The 15,944-nt window shown below is 49.2% G+C and overlaps 1 protein-coding gene across 1 annotated transcript in view; it reads right to left on the bottom strand.

Moving 5' to 3' along the window:
• The window catches only part of LOC144818836 (uncharacterized), a 1,999,126-nt gene that overhangs the window by 1,005,750 nt on the left and 977,432 nt on the right, over positions 1-15,944 (bottom strand). The window contains 1 exon segment of the mRNA XM_078676624.1: positions 11,774-11,929. Within this exon segment, the coding sequence (XP_078532750.1) occupies positions 11,774-11,929 (156 nt within the window).

The raw sequence follows: 15,944 nt of genomic DNA, 5'->3' as shown, positions 1-15,944 counted from the left end.
CTTGTCCACTAGTAAGGAAAGAGATTTGACGTTTTTCCAGACTAGTTTTTTAAACAGGTTGTGCCCAAGTTGCATGTCCCAGATTGGTGGACCCCAATGCTGCCTGCAGGTAAGTTCTTGCCTGAGATACGTCCCTGCTTTGTATATCCTGCCATAACAGCAAATTTAGTGTGTCAGTAGCGGCAGAGCAGAGTTTGTGGCAGCAAATGATGTAGGCTCCCTGTCTGGCGAGGTCTTGTTTTTGCAAGGCAAATCCAACCTTATTTGGGCGGGCGAGGTGTAGGGCGGGAGCGAGAACATTGTTGTGTAGGCTTTTACCTGGATAAAATCCAGGTTTTTAGAGTCTCTTCCTCGTAGTGCCTCGCTGCCGTAAGAGATCGAGGGGAGTAGTTTAGCCTGGATAACTTTCAAGTAAGGGGTCAGAGTTGGCCCCACCAATTGGTTGGCTAAATTTTGCAACATAACGGCGATCAAAGCCCCTCTCCTTGTTTCCTGCTTCTGCTGTGTAAATGTACCTTCTCTGTCAAAAGTGACTCCCAGGTATTTGTACTTGCATGCTGGCTCAATTTTTAGGCTGCCCAGGGTCCATTACTTCTGTTGCTTATTGTTGATGTTAATTGACATGGTGCATGTTTTGCTCAAGTTTATTTTTAGGTTGTTTTCCGTTGCGTATCTGTGCATTTGGTTCAGGAGCCGCTGAAGGCCGATGTAGGTGTGACTGAGTAATACGACGCCATCAGCGTACAAAAGATTACTCCGAGTTGTCCCTCCCATCCTCAGCGAATGGGAGTTACATGTATTGAGTAGGCTTGGTAGATCCGCCATGAACAGATTAAACAATATTGGGGCAAGCACGCGCCCTTGCTTGAGGCCTTTGGTGGTGCGAACTTTAGATGACAAATGGGTGCCGCTTCCTAGCTTCACCTGCACCCAGGTATCAGAGTGGAGAAGCATCAGCATGTTTAGAATCGGCTGCGAAATGCCCCATTGTGCTAGTTTCCCCCAAAGTCTGCCTCTCTCGATGTTGTCAAATGCTGCACTGAAATCGATGTAGCATAGGTGCAGCGGCAGTTTTTTGGTTTTTGCTGCATCAATAATTAGTGAGATTGCCAGGATGTTGGTTGCTGTTCCATTATTTTTTCGGAAGCCAGTCTGATTCAGAGGTATGATCTGATTTGATTCCGACCATAGCACAATCTCCTCTAAGATGGTTCCCGCGAAATATTTCGCCTCATTGTCGAGGAGTGCTACTAGGCGATAGTTGTTAGGGTCCGTTTTGTCACCTTTTTTGTGTATGGGGATAATCGTCGACCCCCTCCAAGATTCTGGGATTCTATTTAGGAGTCTAATTTCCATGAATAACGGTTGCATGAGGGTCGCCCATTCTGTGTTTTTTTCCTTAAACAGGGCTGGCGGAATGCTATTAGGTCCTGGTGCTGCTCCTTACCTGCCCTTACAAATCTGCTTTGTTATTGAGGCTATCTACTGAGAAGCTGGTATGTCCAAGTTGTTTTTGGGTAGGCCTTGCTCTCTCTGAGTCAGTAACACCGGTATAAACGTTGTGAAGACTGGCTCTATGTTGGTAATTCTTTTTGCTCCTGCATGTTCCGGAGGGTCATTAAAGTGGCTGGAGAGATAGTTGATCCATGACTCTTCCACAATGTGAGATCCTAGGTCTTTGTATTGTGGACACAGGATCCTGTTCACTGATTGCCAGAAGCGGGCACTATTATTGCTTTTGGTGTCGTATAGTAGTTTTGCCCAGGCCTCGTTTTCAGCGTCTTTTTTCATACTCCATTTTGTGCGATTGAGCTCAGCCCTTTGATCTTTCAGCACAGCTCGTAGGTAGACGTTTTTGGGGGATGATCTTAGCTTCCGTAATATCAGATTAACTGATCTTTTTTGTATCCTTAATTGTGCTCTCGGTCCTCTCTAAGTTGATTTTACTGCTCTCTTTATAAAAGTTGCTTTTTTGGGCGGTCTTAGTTGTCAGTTCTTTTAGCAGTAAACCTGTGTATTGCTCCCAGTGAGAGATATGCCCAGCTGCATTTGCTTTTTGTGTGTTATATAGTTGAAGGGCAGTTTCGGCCAGAGTAGTGGAGTTGGCTGGCGTACATTTAATCCTTTTTTGATTGATGGAGTAAATCGCCCCAAGCATTTTGTCTGGCCTAATTGCAGTTGGCGTCTTTGATGTCATGTGGCATTCCTGGGGACGTTGGTCGCTTTCACCCTTATCCCCCATTCTGAACCCCAGAATGTGTGGGAATAATGCCAGACTGGCAAAGGTAGAGTCCAGGATGGAGCTGACTGTAAATGAATAAAAGGTTTCTACTGGAGGAGAGTCGGTCATAAATCTTCCATTTAGTGCCCGGAGGTTTTGATGTTCTAGGTCTTGGAGTAGACAGTTGTTTTGGTGCTTTCTCCTGTTTAGAGGGGCACTTTGTGATGGTATAGTGTAGATTTTGTTTAGAGCCAAAGCCTCTTCTTCTACTGATGAACCAAGTAAGTTTTGGTTAAAGTCCCCTGTCAGGAGGAAGAGTGGCTTTTCCATCTGGGTGGCATACTCCGCCAATTGATTGGAGATTTTAATGGAGTCTTTAACTCTGTGTTTGGGGTGGACATATGCGTTAACAAGGCATATCTCTTCTTTATTCCCAAGCTGTAATTTTATCTTTACTGTTAAGGTTGTAGTTGTGGATGAGTCCATAAGGACTGCCGAAGATATTGTTGTAGTGGATACCTATGTGGCCAAGCCTCCTGACTGGTGGCCGAATCTGTTAGTTCTGACCGCTGCTGTTGAGTAGCAAGTGAAGCCCGTGATATGTTGTGAGGTTGTAAGCCAAGTTTCTTGCAGCATTATTATGTCAAAGAGAGAGATGTACTTTTGGAAGTCTAGGTCGTCCATTTTTGAGGTTAGGCCGTTTATGTTCCAAGAACAAATGCCTATAGTTGGTGCCCTTCCCCTTTTACCATCTCTAATTTGTTGGTGGCCTCAAGCCTCTTCAGGACGTATGTAGATAGTTTGGGACAATGTTTCCCTTGTTGGTGCTCGATTTTGGTATGGTGCCCCCCTTATGCTAGCTTCTGCCCATCCCCGGGGGCTGCGTATGTTCCTATTCGGCGAAATTCTTCGCAAGGGCTTAGTGGTGGTAAAAGAGCGGGTCTGATGATCCTTTAGAACTGGGCTTTGCCTGTTCGTGGACAACGATAGCTTGGAGCCAGCTGCCACCGTCGGCCTTTCTGTTGGTCGCTGCCAAGGGCTGTTCTCTCTTAGTTTGGGCGAGCTTCCCAGGGCACCCCTGAGAACACTAGAGGTACTTACCTGTTGTGTCTCTGATTCTGGTCTTATCCTCCTCAGGAATGGTGAGGGGTAAGCTGGTCTATGTAAGGGGACCAGCTTAATGCCCCAGTTTCTGAATTGCTCTGCTTCCGCTAAGATGGAATCTGCAACATTACTGGAGGACCAAGTTGTCTTGGTCGCCTCCAGGCTGTTTTGATTGGCAGCGGGTAAAAATTCTACAGAAATTAAGTCCTTGGTACATATACCCCCAGGTTGGGAATGCATTCCAAGAGTCTAAGAATGTTACCACGATTTAGCAGGTCCTGCTGCCCTTGTGATGTGTATTCCGGGTAAAAAAAAAACAAGAACTCTTGTTTGTTGTATTCTACCTTCCGTCTGCTGTTTTATTAATGTATGATGTGCTTGGACTAGTGAGCCATGACGTGGTTCAGCTTCGTGTGATGCCGAGTGATTAGCTTCGCCTGGCATATTGACGGTGTGTGTTATTACTTTAGTTGAGGTAGATTGCTTTAGTGTTGTTCGCGTTTCGTGTGGCCATTTTGCCTGTGAGTACTCAGTTTGGCTAGGAGCAGAGTAAGTGATCGTGGTTGGGGTGTCTCATATTGGGACTTCCTGATTTGAGCTTAGCGTTAAGCTAATTGTTCTTTCCCTGACCCCCTCCTTGGCGTTTGACGTGGTTGGTTGCTTACTTGCGGCTGTTATTGATGTTTCTTGGTTGGTTGTCTTATCGGGTATTTCCCTTTGGAGGGGGGGCTCCTTGTTTGGAGGTGCTGGGTCTCCTGCTTGCCCATCAGAGATACACTCTTGCTTGTTCTTAGTGCGGCTGGGCTTTGTAGATGGTTTAGTCTTTGTTGCCTCATCTCTGTGTGCATCCGTTTGTTCAATTTGGTCTCTTGCCGATGGGTCTTGGGACCATAGCCCTTCTTGGCACGGCAAGCTGCTGTTTAATTTTCGCTGCTGGATGTAGTCACTGGGCACGTGGTTTTCCTCGTCTGAAGAATGGGCATTGTTTATGTTAACTGAGGATTTTTCCTTTGGGCCAAAGAAGATGGGGAAATATTTTGTTGTAGCTATTTGAGGTTTTTGGTTGTGCCCTTTTCTTTTTTTTTGGTGCCGTTGTTTGGCGTTAAGTTTTTGCGGGAACTCCAGTCCCGTCTGAGTTGTATCCTCATTTGCAGAGACATGGACAATTAGCTTTGTTCCGGATATTTTGCTCCTGGAGTCTCCCTCTTCGGTTTTATTGGGGCCCATTTCTTTTATTGCATTTTCTCTGTGTAGATTCCTTAAATCACCTATTAAGTCGGTTAGCATTGAGGGCAGTGTGGCTAATTTGTATCCACTGCCTGGCTGCAAATGCAGCTCACGTAGGTGCTTGTTTGTGCTCTCATTATCAGGTTATTCAGGTTGCCCAGCTTATCGATGCCGGCTGTAAAGACTGCCAGTGTATTAAGAAGGGTAAGTTGTAATTCCATTTTTTCTGATTGATATTGCAGGGCATCTACTGCTAGCTGGATTGTGTTAAGCAGTGAGTTCCAGGTTCCGGTGTTATATTCCTTCCCCCGCTCTTTTTCCTCAGGGATGTTAATGGAGTTGTTGGTGTTGTTGGCTACCAGAGGTGGATCGAGGGAGTGGGGCTCTTTGTGATGTAATGTATAGGTTGCTAGCATGTCTTCGCATTCTTGTGTATTAAGGTAAGACACTATTGCCCTGCCTTCAGTTTTCCGGCTAGAGTTGTGAGGACTTGCGTCCTTCCCTGCCCGAGGTGCTTGTTGCTAAGCTGTAAGTTTCTGGGTCTGTGAGTGGTGGAGCACGTCCAGCCGTTGAGTGAGACTTGAGGGTGTGCTATGGTTGTGGCTCAAAGATTGTATTCCCGGCTCCGGGCTAGATTGTGTTTCCTTGGGGAGAGCAGATATTAGTGTCTGTAAGCAGAGCCCAGAAGCTCGGTTGAACGATTTAATCGGCTGGTTTTAGTACCGAAATAGTTTTTGCATTGGCTTCAAGATCTTCCAGTGGGGACCGCAGGACATTCCCCAGACTACATATGGCCCGGCCGGCTGGGTAGGCGGGTGATGATTGCAGATTGGAAGTTAAATAGTGGAGGTTTCCCCCTGCGATTGGGATCGCCTGATGTGTGCTGCTGATCCTGTGCTTTGACATACCACGTTGGTGAGGGTCCGCCGTGGAATTTTCTAAAGACGAGGGGCTTGTGGTAATTTCGAACAATGGTGGAGGCGAGCATATTGGTCTCGGTAGCGAGGGGAGCAGTGGGGTTTGCAAACCATGCAGATGTTTGTTGCTCGAGAAAATGGCTGAGCCCGGTTCCTTTAAGAATTCAAACTTTGAATATATCTTGGGTTGGTAGAGCTTTTTTGCTGTCTGTGGTTCTCTTGCTGAGGTCTCTTGGATCAAGGCCGTTGGCGATCCCTGCTCTGTTTTGATATGATTCGGCTGCGATGCCTGTTCTGTTGTGGTAAAATTCGGCTCCGTGCTGGTGGGTGGGCTTTGGTTTGTTTTCTTTTTGTTTCCTTTCCCGTTTCCGGTTTTTGCCTTCGATTTTGACTTTGGCTCTGGGGACCCCCTGGCCCTTCTTGACCTCATGCCGTTATGCGAGGATGCTTCAAGAGGTGATCCTTCCCAGAATAGACCCCGAATGAACTCGGAGCTTCTCCTGCATTGACCTCTGGGTTGACCTCTCTTTCCCGGCTCTCCGACTCCCCGGCGCTCGGGCTCTCAATTAGAGTCCTCTCTCGCTGGGGCGGGTGTCCAACCATACCACTCCTCCTGAGTGGTATGGTTGTGTTAGTTCTCAACCTGGGAGTGAATATATTGTAATGTGGAAAACTAATTTTGTATTGTAGATTGTTGAGGACATTATAAATATATATTTTTGATAAAGCTATATGTTGAAAATAATGATGACAAAAAGAGTATCAATGAATAACAGTAAAATAAAAGAAAGACAAAAAATACCACGTATATGTTTTTGAATTTGGTTTTCCATAGAGCCCATGTTTGAATTCATAGTCTGAATCAAATGATATAATAGATAGGTCACGAGGGAGTTACTTTACAGTGTTTGTTGTCTTTCTCCCCGACCTTACAAAAAAACTTTCAGAGGGGGTCCCATCATTTTTGCACCGAACTGAAGAGTAACAACCATTCATCCCCAGCCAACACCAGCAGGGAGAACATCTCCTGAAAAAGTGGTTAAGGGCCGAGACCCAGCCAGGGGGCTCGACCCCAAGGACTGCAGAGGAGTTAGAAGTGAAAGCAATAAAAAGGAAGAAGAACACGAGCAACTCCACCCTGGAAACCAGGGTGCAGGGGCACCGAAGTGCCCGTGAAACAACCAACCATTCAACAGAAAGGAAGGAAGGACCAGAGCAAAGAACAACAAGACGAGCATCCGCCCCCTTGGGAGGAAGTAAGAAAAGGTACACACAGAGGACAACTACCCGGAGGTAGGCAAGTGCCGAAGACCAAGAAAGATCCTCGCAGAACGGGGAGGAAGGGCGGGTCGAGAAGAAATCTGCGCCTAGAATCGTCTCTACCAGATACATCGTTACCGAAGGTAAGTAACTCGTACATCTGATAGAGTCTACTAGCCGCAGATTCCTTAGGGAAGCCCCCCCCCTCTCCCCCAATCAGAAAACAAGGGCAATATGCAAGGAGGCCAGTACAGCCAAGCCCAGTCAATGTACCAGGGACCTCCACCGGAAGCCCCAGAGGTACGGGAAACGCAGAGGAAGAAGAGCAACCCACAGACTCGGAGAAGGGGTAGAAACTAAGACAAGAGCCCTCTACCTGAACACACCTAGTGTAGAAGGCTGTCGAATCCATCACGGCTGGAAGTCAACAGGCCAGGCAGAACAGCGCCTCAGCAATAAGACAGGCGGGAAAAGAAAAAACAGACTAACAAGGCTCCCACCAAGCAAGAAGCAGGGGCGCCAGGTCCCACGCCAAGGCCCCTGGCCATAGATCAGAAGAGCAGGCAGACACAGCTGGACCCCGACAAGCATCCATAAAACTAAACGCCCAGGCAGGTGCGGCTGGATGCTAACAGCGCCACAAAACTGAACGCCCAGACCACAGCAGACCTCAACAAGGGCGAAGCCAGAAATAATCCGGAACGACCAGCCGGAAGATAAGAGGAGAAACAAGTAGGTCGAACCGAGTCGTTAACATAGGAAATTAACCACTCTGGAACACCAGACAGAGGACCAGGGCGAACGGCAGACAATAGGCAAAAACACCACACCACAACATAGATGGCCCAGACACCACACCAGCAGCATACAGCAACACCAGGAAAGGTGAGGAAACCACGAGGAGTCCACACCTGCCCAGCTAGGAAGATAGGGCTTTACAATAGGTACAAGTACCCCACATAGGGTAGGACACGTCCCAAGAAAGTATGGGAACCACTCTTAGGGAAGAAAATCCTGCATCAGAGAACAAAACTATAAACCTGCGGCAGAAACCACAGAAGGCTTGTAAAGCAGCCCAAAAATCACATCCTTGACAAAAAAGGGGCTGAACCAGCAGCCAACTGAAAAGAGGGGCCGAACAAGGGACCCCGAAGACACAGAAAACTACACAGAATGTGTAACAGCCACTCCAACCAGCAATACCGGTAGCAAGTGGAATAACATCTCCCGAAGAAGAAGGAGAAGAAGGAGAAGAAGGAGAAGAAGAAGGAGAAGAAGAAGGAGAAGGAGAAGGAGAAGGAGAAGGAGAAGGAGAAGGAGAAGGAGAAGGAGAAGGAGAAGGAGAAGGAGAAGGAGGAGAAGGAGAAGGAGAAGGAGAAGGAGAAGGAGAAGGAGAAGAAGGAGAAGGAGAAGAAGGAGAAGGAGAAGAAGGAGAAGAAGAAGAAGAAGAAGAAGAGTAAGAAAAAAAAGAAGAATAAGAAGAAGAAAAAGAAGAAGAAGAAGAAGAAAAAGAAGAATAAGAAGAAGAAAAAGAAGAAGAAGAAGAAGAAGAAGAGTCCCGCAAGAAGACGCTGAATGGCAGAGTCCGCATGACTGTTAAACAGGAGTACCCCGTCAAAGGGTAGGTCAACCAGACGTTCCATAATATTTTCAGGAAAAACAGCATCACGTAGCCAAGCATGGCGACAGAGCCACAGAAGTGGCAATAGCACGGCCGAGAACATCGGCAACATCCAAAGCCGCACGAAGAATAAATGCGCCCAACTCCCTACCATCCATGGTCCCGCAGATCAGTACGGGCACCCTCATAAGAGACATGAGAAAGAAAGGACTCCACAAAGTCCCACAGGCTGGAAGTTGTCCAGGTCAACACACAAAAAGTGTTAAGCGCCCATAAGGCAGCACTGGAAGAAGCGAAGACATTACGGCCCCATGAATCTAACCACCAGGCCTCCCGAGACGGAGGAAACACTACCAGAGGCAGGCACGGAAAGGCATTCCGCAGAAGAGTGCTTTGAGTAGAAGGATGGAAGGAAAGACAGACCGGGTCATGCGGAGCAAGACGGTGGCCATGCAGAAGCGCCTGAGGCACCGGATCGCCCGTGGCAGTGCGCCCCCAAGTCCCCATAAGAGAATTATGGAGTGGCGCTTCTAAACGAAGGAACAACTCCCGTCCACCAGAGCCCTGGTGGAGAACTTCCAAGAGGTTGTCTGTAGGAAATGGAGTGACAGGTTCACCCATCCTCAGAATACCAGCAGCAGTGGAAATAGCCCGCACAAAGGCAACACTGGCCTCAGTAGGGCACCGCAGAGGAGAAAGCTGTTCCTCAGTGGGCGACGGCTGTAGACTAAGCAGTCCGTCCCCAAGTCCAGCTGCAGGAGGAAGCAGCCAGCCCCGGAATAGTGGGGGATCCACAGAAGAGTGGGGAACCTGAGGAGCTCCAGGGGAAGGCGGAGAGGCCGGTGGAAAGGCCAGCAGTGAGCAACGGAAAGAAGGGTTCGAGGATTTAGGCCTTGGGGATGGCAAAGAGCCCCCCCCAGAAGATGCGGGTGAAAACGCAACAATACGGCACCCCGTCTCCAGGGAGGAAGACACCAACAGATGACATACCTCCGGAGAGGAAGGAACCTCGGGAGACTAATCAAGAACCCGACACCAGTGCGTTTCCGTGGAATCTGCCAGGGGTGCCCGACGTAGGTCAGCGCCGGAATGGGCACTTGCAGTGCCGCGTCGACCTCTGCCACCACATGCTCCCCAGGAGACAGGGGCGGAGTCGACACCGTTATGGTGAAGAAGCAGCACCGAAAAGACACTGGCTCGGCCTCGGACAGGGCAGCCGCCCACATCGAGGACCGAGAGGGACTCGGAAAAGCACCCCAGGGCCCATCCTCCACCCGCGACAGCCGGGGAGGCAGGCACCTGCGTAGAGGACCGAGCCGGACTCGAAGGCAAGCCTGGAGTCCCAGCGATCTTCTGCGAGGCCACAGGGACCCCCGTAGGGATTTGCGGCGAGGCAGGAACACCAGGTGTCGAATAAGGGGGTCCGAGGACCACACCTCAACGATACCACCCTCCTACGACCTGAAGCCGAAACCTTTAGCGCCGGAGCCGCCAGCGACTCCGCAGAAGTCCCCGCGCGAGGCAAGGAATGAGCGGATGTCTCAGGAGGTGGAAGAGCGGCCAAAGAAGCCTGCAGAGCCGCAGCGTAGGCTGTCATTTGGGCTCTAGTCGCCCCGACGCCAGGAAACTGTGGGTAAGAAGGCGACAGGCGGGGCGCATGTTCCGAGGGGAGCCGGCCCCCACTACAGAAGGAGGACCGGGCCTAGGAGCCAAGCTGAAGGACCTACCAGCCGGCGAACCACACCCCTGGGGCCGTGGCAAAGGACGATGTCGCAGACGAAACCGGCGGCTCCTTGCTTCCGAGGTAGGAGACGGAAGCTGGGATGACACCGACCTGGACAAGCGCGACAACAGCAATTTCAGATGGCTTTCCCGCCGTCATTTAGGCTTAAGGTGCTGACAGGCAACGCAATCCGTCGAGTCGTGGTGCTCACCCAGGCACCACATGCAGAACCGGTGAGGGTCCATCGCAGACAGGGGACGTGCACAAGAGGTACACGTCTTGAAGCCCGTAGGCATTCGAACACTGTTCCACTGATGCCAAAGCATGATAAGGAATGGAAGGCCTGAAAACAGGTCAGGGCACAATCCGGATCCGTGTTGCATGCTGAATGGAAAAAAACGGGGTGGGACTTATGTATCCTCGCTGACGTCACGTACGCGGACGAGTCAGGGCGGAGTCACATGGTGCCGTCCCCACGGCATGCAGGGATGCTGTGGCCAAAAGTTTTCCGGATCCAGTCTCACGCCTGGGGATAATTCTAAGTTAAACAATCTGCGGCTAGTAGTCTCTATCAGATATTTTCCATAATTTTGATGAAACTTCACAAATACGCGAAAGCAAATTACAAGAACTTCACATATTCCTAACAATATTTGGTCTGAGCCCAATCCCACTATTCATACAGCATTAGGCACTGAAAATATGCCTTTAATAAAATGTTCTCTATTGCACTCTGCTTTCATATATCTGCCTTTGGTCAAAAGTACCAGGAAAAAAAGCTTGCGGCTTAACTTTACTTCCAAGTAGCAATTGGCTAGATATAGGCCATACTGTAGTAAATACGTGTTGTATAAAATGAACTCTACAATCTTGTTCATAAGATCTGTGAAGGAAAATCCACTTCAACATAAATGGCATCAGTAGCCATATTTTCACAGATTGTCTTACAGCATTTGTATGTCATTATCTTCTCCCGGTCCCAAACTGACAGAAGCGCTTTGTAGAATGACTAAGTAATTACTCAATTTGTTTCTCATGGTTGAAAGTGTTCATTGCGGTGTAACCTGCTAATCATGTGTGAGAATTGGATTGTGATTCTATCATGTGCTGAAACGCATGCAGCAGCACATTACTGCATGCGGTGAGATGCAAGTGTATAAGAGATACAACTACAATTTACATATACAAGCCAGTGTACCATGCAGCTCGAGATCAGATGAAATCATATTTTAGTTAAGAGCAGGTCTTTATTGCCGCTCTCACTTCCAGGTGGTTGCTGATTGCCATTTTCTTCGGTAGGATAATCAAGCGCTTGCATGTTAGAGCAAGTGAAGGTACTTGTACAATGCAACCAATATGCTCATCATAATAGCCACACATGGCAGTCTTGCCTCTTTCTTTTGAAAGGGCAATCTGTCTCATTCCTCTAATGTGTCTGTTTTAATCAGTTTCCACGTATGGCATACATTTTGATTCAAATAGCACATTTTTGTTTCTGTGGTTTGCAGTCAGCTTCAGTAACAAACATTTGACTCATTTTGCCCAACATACTGACAAGAAAGTAAGCAGTCTGGTATTGTGTCTGCAAAAGTCAATGGGTGCAAGATCACCTGGAAACAAATCATGGTTAAATTATGAAATAACAGTTTTACAGTCATATTCAGTCTGGAGTAGTAGGTGTTTAAAACACTCCACAGTACCTTTTCTTCCATGGAAAACACAGACTTAATCTCTATAGAGTTCTCTTGAATCTCTGAAGAATATGCTGACATTTGTTTCCTTAACTCATCACCTTGTCGTTTCTGTTCTTCAAGTTCTTTTCGTGTCACTCTTAGCGCCTCTTCTGTTTCTATGGACTGGAAGGAAGTTAATGTATTACAGGTAGTGTACACTTTGAAAAAAGATGCATGATATGCTTTGAAAAAAATCAATTTACCTACTTTTGATAACTTTTTCTGGCTGATACTCTATCTTCTTGCTGAGTCCTCATGTTTAGAATATCAAGTGTAAAGCATTTACACAGCATCAAAACAATTGAAGATATCAAAAAGACACCAATTTATAAAAATACTGTAATTTTATGTATTTATAGACACCACAACAAAAAAGATCCACCAGAGGGTTCCGGAGCTCTAGAATTTACAAAGTAAAGTAAAGCTTTTCACTTAACTATGAGCAAGCACTGGCAAATTCAAACACTGACACTTAAAAACTTTTGTTAACCAGAAAATGGAGCTAGTTGTATTGCAGTCACTTAAGAGTCATTTTAGGTGACCAACTTCAGTAGGGATCCAGTCGCACAAGTTACTTACCTTCGGTAACGATAGATCTGTAAGAAACAGTAGCTAGTGGTAGATTCCTTACCTTAGAATATCCCCAGGCATCAGACTGGATCCGCAAAGTTTTGCGTAGCAGTACCTTGCATGTCGGTAGGCGTCGTCCGCGGCTCCGAGTCCGTCGTTGGCGCCGTGATGACGCCGGAGTACTTAGACGCCGCCCTCGAGCGCTGACGTCCGTTCTTATACGTTGCTTTTCCGCGCTAGAAACCGAGAGCCATGATAAAAACCGACACTGGCGCCATGAAACTAGGGCCCTGAAAGGAATGACCTTAACCCTGGATATCGGTTCGCAGAACGGGGAGGATGGGTGGGGTGGTAAGGAATCTAACACTAACTACTGTTTCTTACAGATATATTGTTACCAAAGGTAAGTAACTTGTGCATCTGAAAGAAACGGTTTAGTGTTAGAATAGATACCCCAGCAATACCAACCCCGGTGGTGGGTCTGTGAAACAATGATCACACCAGAAAGTCCTGGAGAACAGAACGGCCGCAAAAGCCATCTCTTCGGACTTGGCTGTCCAGGCAGTAGTGTCTAGCGAACGTGTGCAGCGAGGCCCACGTAGCTGCCTGACAGATGTCCTGCAAGGGGACTTCCCGACCCAGGGCAGTAGTAGCCGCCGTGGCCAGAGTGGAGTGGGCACGCAGCCCCACCGGAGGTTCCTTCTTAGCCAGAGAATAACCGACCTTAATGCACAAAACGACCCACCGAGAAATGGTTAGTTTGTGCACCGCCCGTCCCTTCTTAGCGCCCACGTAACCAACAAAGAGCTGGTTGTCCACCCGGAACTGGCGTGTGCGGTCCAAATAAAATGAGAGCGCACGGTTTGAGTCCAGATGGTGGAGCCTCTCCCTCTTTTGAGGGATGCGGAAAGAAGGTGGGCAAGGTGATGGACTGCCCGATGTCGAAGGCTGTAACAACCTTGGGCAGGAAAGAGGGACGTGTTTTAAGACCACTTTGTCCGGATGGACAGATAGGAAAGGAGGCTTAGAAGAAAGCCTGGAGCTCGCTCACCCTCCTGGCAGAGGTGATGGCAACCAGGAATGCAGTCTTAAGAGTAATAAGACAGAGGACAATTGTGAAGTGGCTCAAAGGGAGCGCACATCAAATAAGTTAGAACAAGGTTCAAGTCCCACTGAGGCATCACGAAAGGAACAGGAGGAAACATGTGAGTGATGCCCTTCAATCTATTCACAACAGGGGACTTGAAAAGAGAAGGCTGATCAGGAAGCCTTAAGAAGGATGAAATGGCAGAGAGGTAGCCTTTGATAGTGCCTAGAGCAGAGCCCTGCTGGGCAAGTGAAAGAAGAAAGAGGGGCAGAAAGGGGATCCACAACCTTTGCTGTGCACCATCCCACAAATCTGTTCCACCTGCAGGCGTATACCGTTTTCGTGGAGGGACGCCTGGCTGCCAGAATGACATCACAGACTTCAGGAGGCAAGTCAAATGGCCTCAACTGTTGCCCCTCAATCTCCACGCATGGTGGATGGACAGGTTCGGGTGGAGGACCGTCCCCTGCTGCTGCGAAAGAAGGTCCTCCTGAAGAGGCAGACGAATTGCGGGATCGACTGACATGCTGAGTAGCTCGGGATACCAGTATCTTCGTGCCCAGTCCGGAGCCACAAGGATGACTTGGGCGCGGTCACGCCTGATCTTCAGCACTCTGGGCAGAAGTGGTATAGGCAAAAGGCATACAACAGACCGCAGCTCCACTCGTGACGAAAAGCGTCTCCGAGCGAGTGTCGCCTTGGAAATTCCAACGCGCAGAACTGATGACATTGTGCTTTCTCTTCTGTGGCGAATAGATCTAACCAAGGCTCTACCCACTGCAGAAAGAGACCTTGCGCCACGTCAGAGTTCATACGCCATTCGTGATCCATCATGCACCGACGGCTGAGTTTGTCCGCCCTGGCGTTCAGGGAACCTGCCAGTTGTTGAAACCCCAGGGTGACGCCGTGGTGTTGCAGCCATTGCCAGAGGTGCAGAGCCTCCTGGCAAAGGGTCCATGACCCTACCCCTCCCTGTTTGTTGCAGTACCACATGGCGGTGGTGTTGTCCGTGAAAACCTGCACTACACTTCCCCAGACAGAGGGAAGGAATGCCTTCAGTGCAAGCCGGATCGTCCGCAGCTCCAGAAGGTTGATGTGGACCCGGGAATCCGCCAGAGACCAGAGGCCTCTGATCTCCACCTCTCCCATGTGGCCCCCTCAGCCCAGGAGGGACGCATCCGTCACAACTACGTGCTCCGGTTGGGGTAGGGAGCGGGATCTGCCGCTGACCCAATCGTGGTCTGTGAGCCACCACTGCAACTGTCTCGCAGTGCCCTCAGCGATCAGGACATGGTCGGACAGGTTGCCCTGATGCTGGGCCCACTGAAACTTCAGGTCCCACTGCAGAGCCTGCATCCGCCACCTAGCATGATGCACCAGAAGGATGCAGGAGGCCATCAGCCCCAGAAGCCGCAGCGTCAACCTGCCCAAGACCCGGAATAAAGGCTGAAAGATCGGAATCAGAGCCTGAATGTCCCGAACCCGCTGTTCATGAGGATAAACCCGAAACTGCGCCAAATCCAGAACCGCTCTGATGAAGAGGAGCTTTTGAGAGGGACACAGGTGTGACTTTGGCACCTTGATGGAAAACCCCAGCAAGTGCAGGAGGTCGGCCATAGTCTGGAGGTGGCTGACAACTGTCTGGGGCGAGCCCGCCTTCAACAACCAGTTGTCAAGGTAGGGGAAGACTGACACCCCTAACCGGTGCAGAAGAGCTGCGACCACCTCCATCACTTTCGTGAATACCAGTGGGGCGCTGGTAAGGCCAAAGGGGAGCACAGTGAACTGGAAGTGCTCGTGGCCTACAATGAACCGAAGGTGACGCCGGTGGGCAGGCAGGACGGGGTTGTGGAAATACGCGTAATGCAAGTCCAACGCTACCATCCAGTCTCCGGGGTCCAGGGCAGCTAAGACCTGAGCCAAAGTCATCATCTTGAACGTCTCCTTCCGGAGGAAGCCGTTGACGTTCCGCAGGTCCAAGATAGGGCATAGGCCCCCTTTGCCCTTCTTGGGAACCAGAAAGTAGTGGGAATAGCAACCACACCCTACTTCTGGCTTAGGAACGCGCTTGATGGCCCCCGTGGTCAAGAGGGTCGATACTTCCTCTTGCAGAAGTTGCAGGTGATCCCCGACACATGGTGGGTACTGTGGTGGCATGGCTGGAGGGGTCGCCTCCTAATTTCAGAAAACAGGAGAGGAACGCAAAATATTTGGGTAAAGACCACATCCAGGATATCAAGCCTAACAGTTTAACATATTCATTTGGTGGAAGGCCATCTGGGTGCAAGAATTACATTTACTTCCTCAGGAGGAAGGTTAAAAGCAGTCAGCAGTTTCTGCCCTAAATTCAAGTGTGGAGGTGTCAGTTGTACAGGTTCACGAGGCAGCCACAATAGGACAGATGCTCTTGGAGTACCACACTCTGCTGTCACAATTTAGGGTCCCAAGGATAACTTGAGCATCGTTATAGCTGATCATCCT

Source organism: Lissotriton helveticus, chromosome 2_1 (assembly GCF_964261635.1).
Source record: "Lissotriton helveticus chromosome 2_1, aLisHel1.1, whole genome shotgun sequence".
Taxonomy (NCBI): Eukaryota; Metazoa; Chordata; class Amphibia; order Caudata; family Salamandridae; genus Lissotriton; species Lissotriton helveticus.
This window is presented reverse-complemented; position numbering and strand designations above follow the sequence as displayed.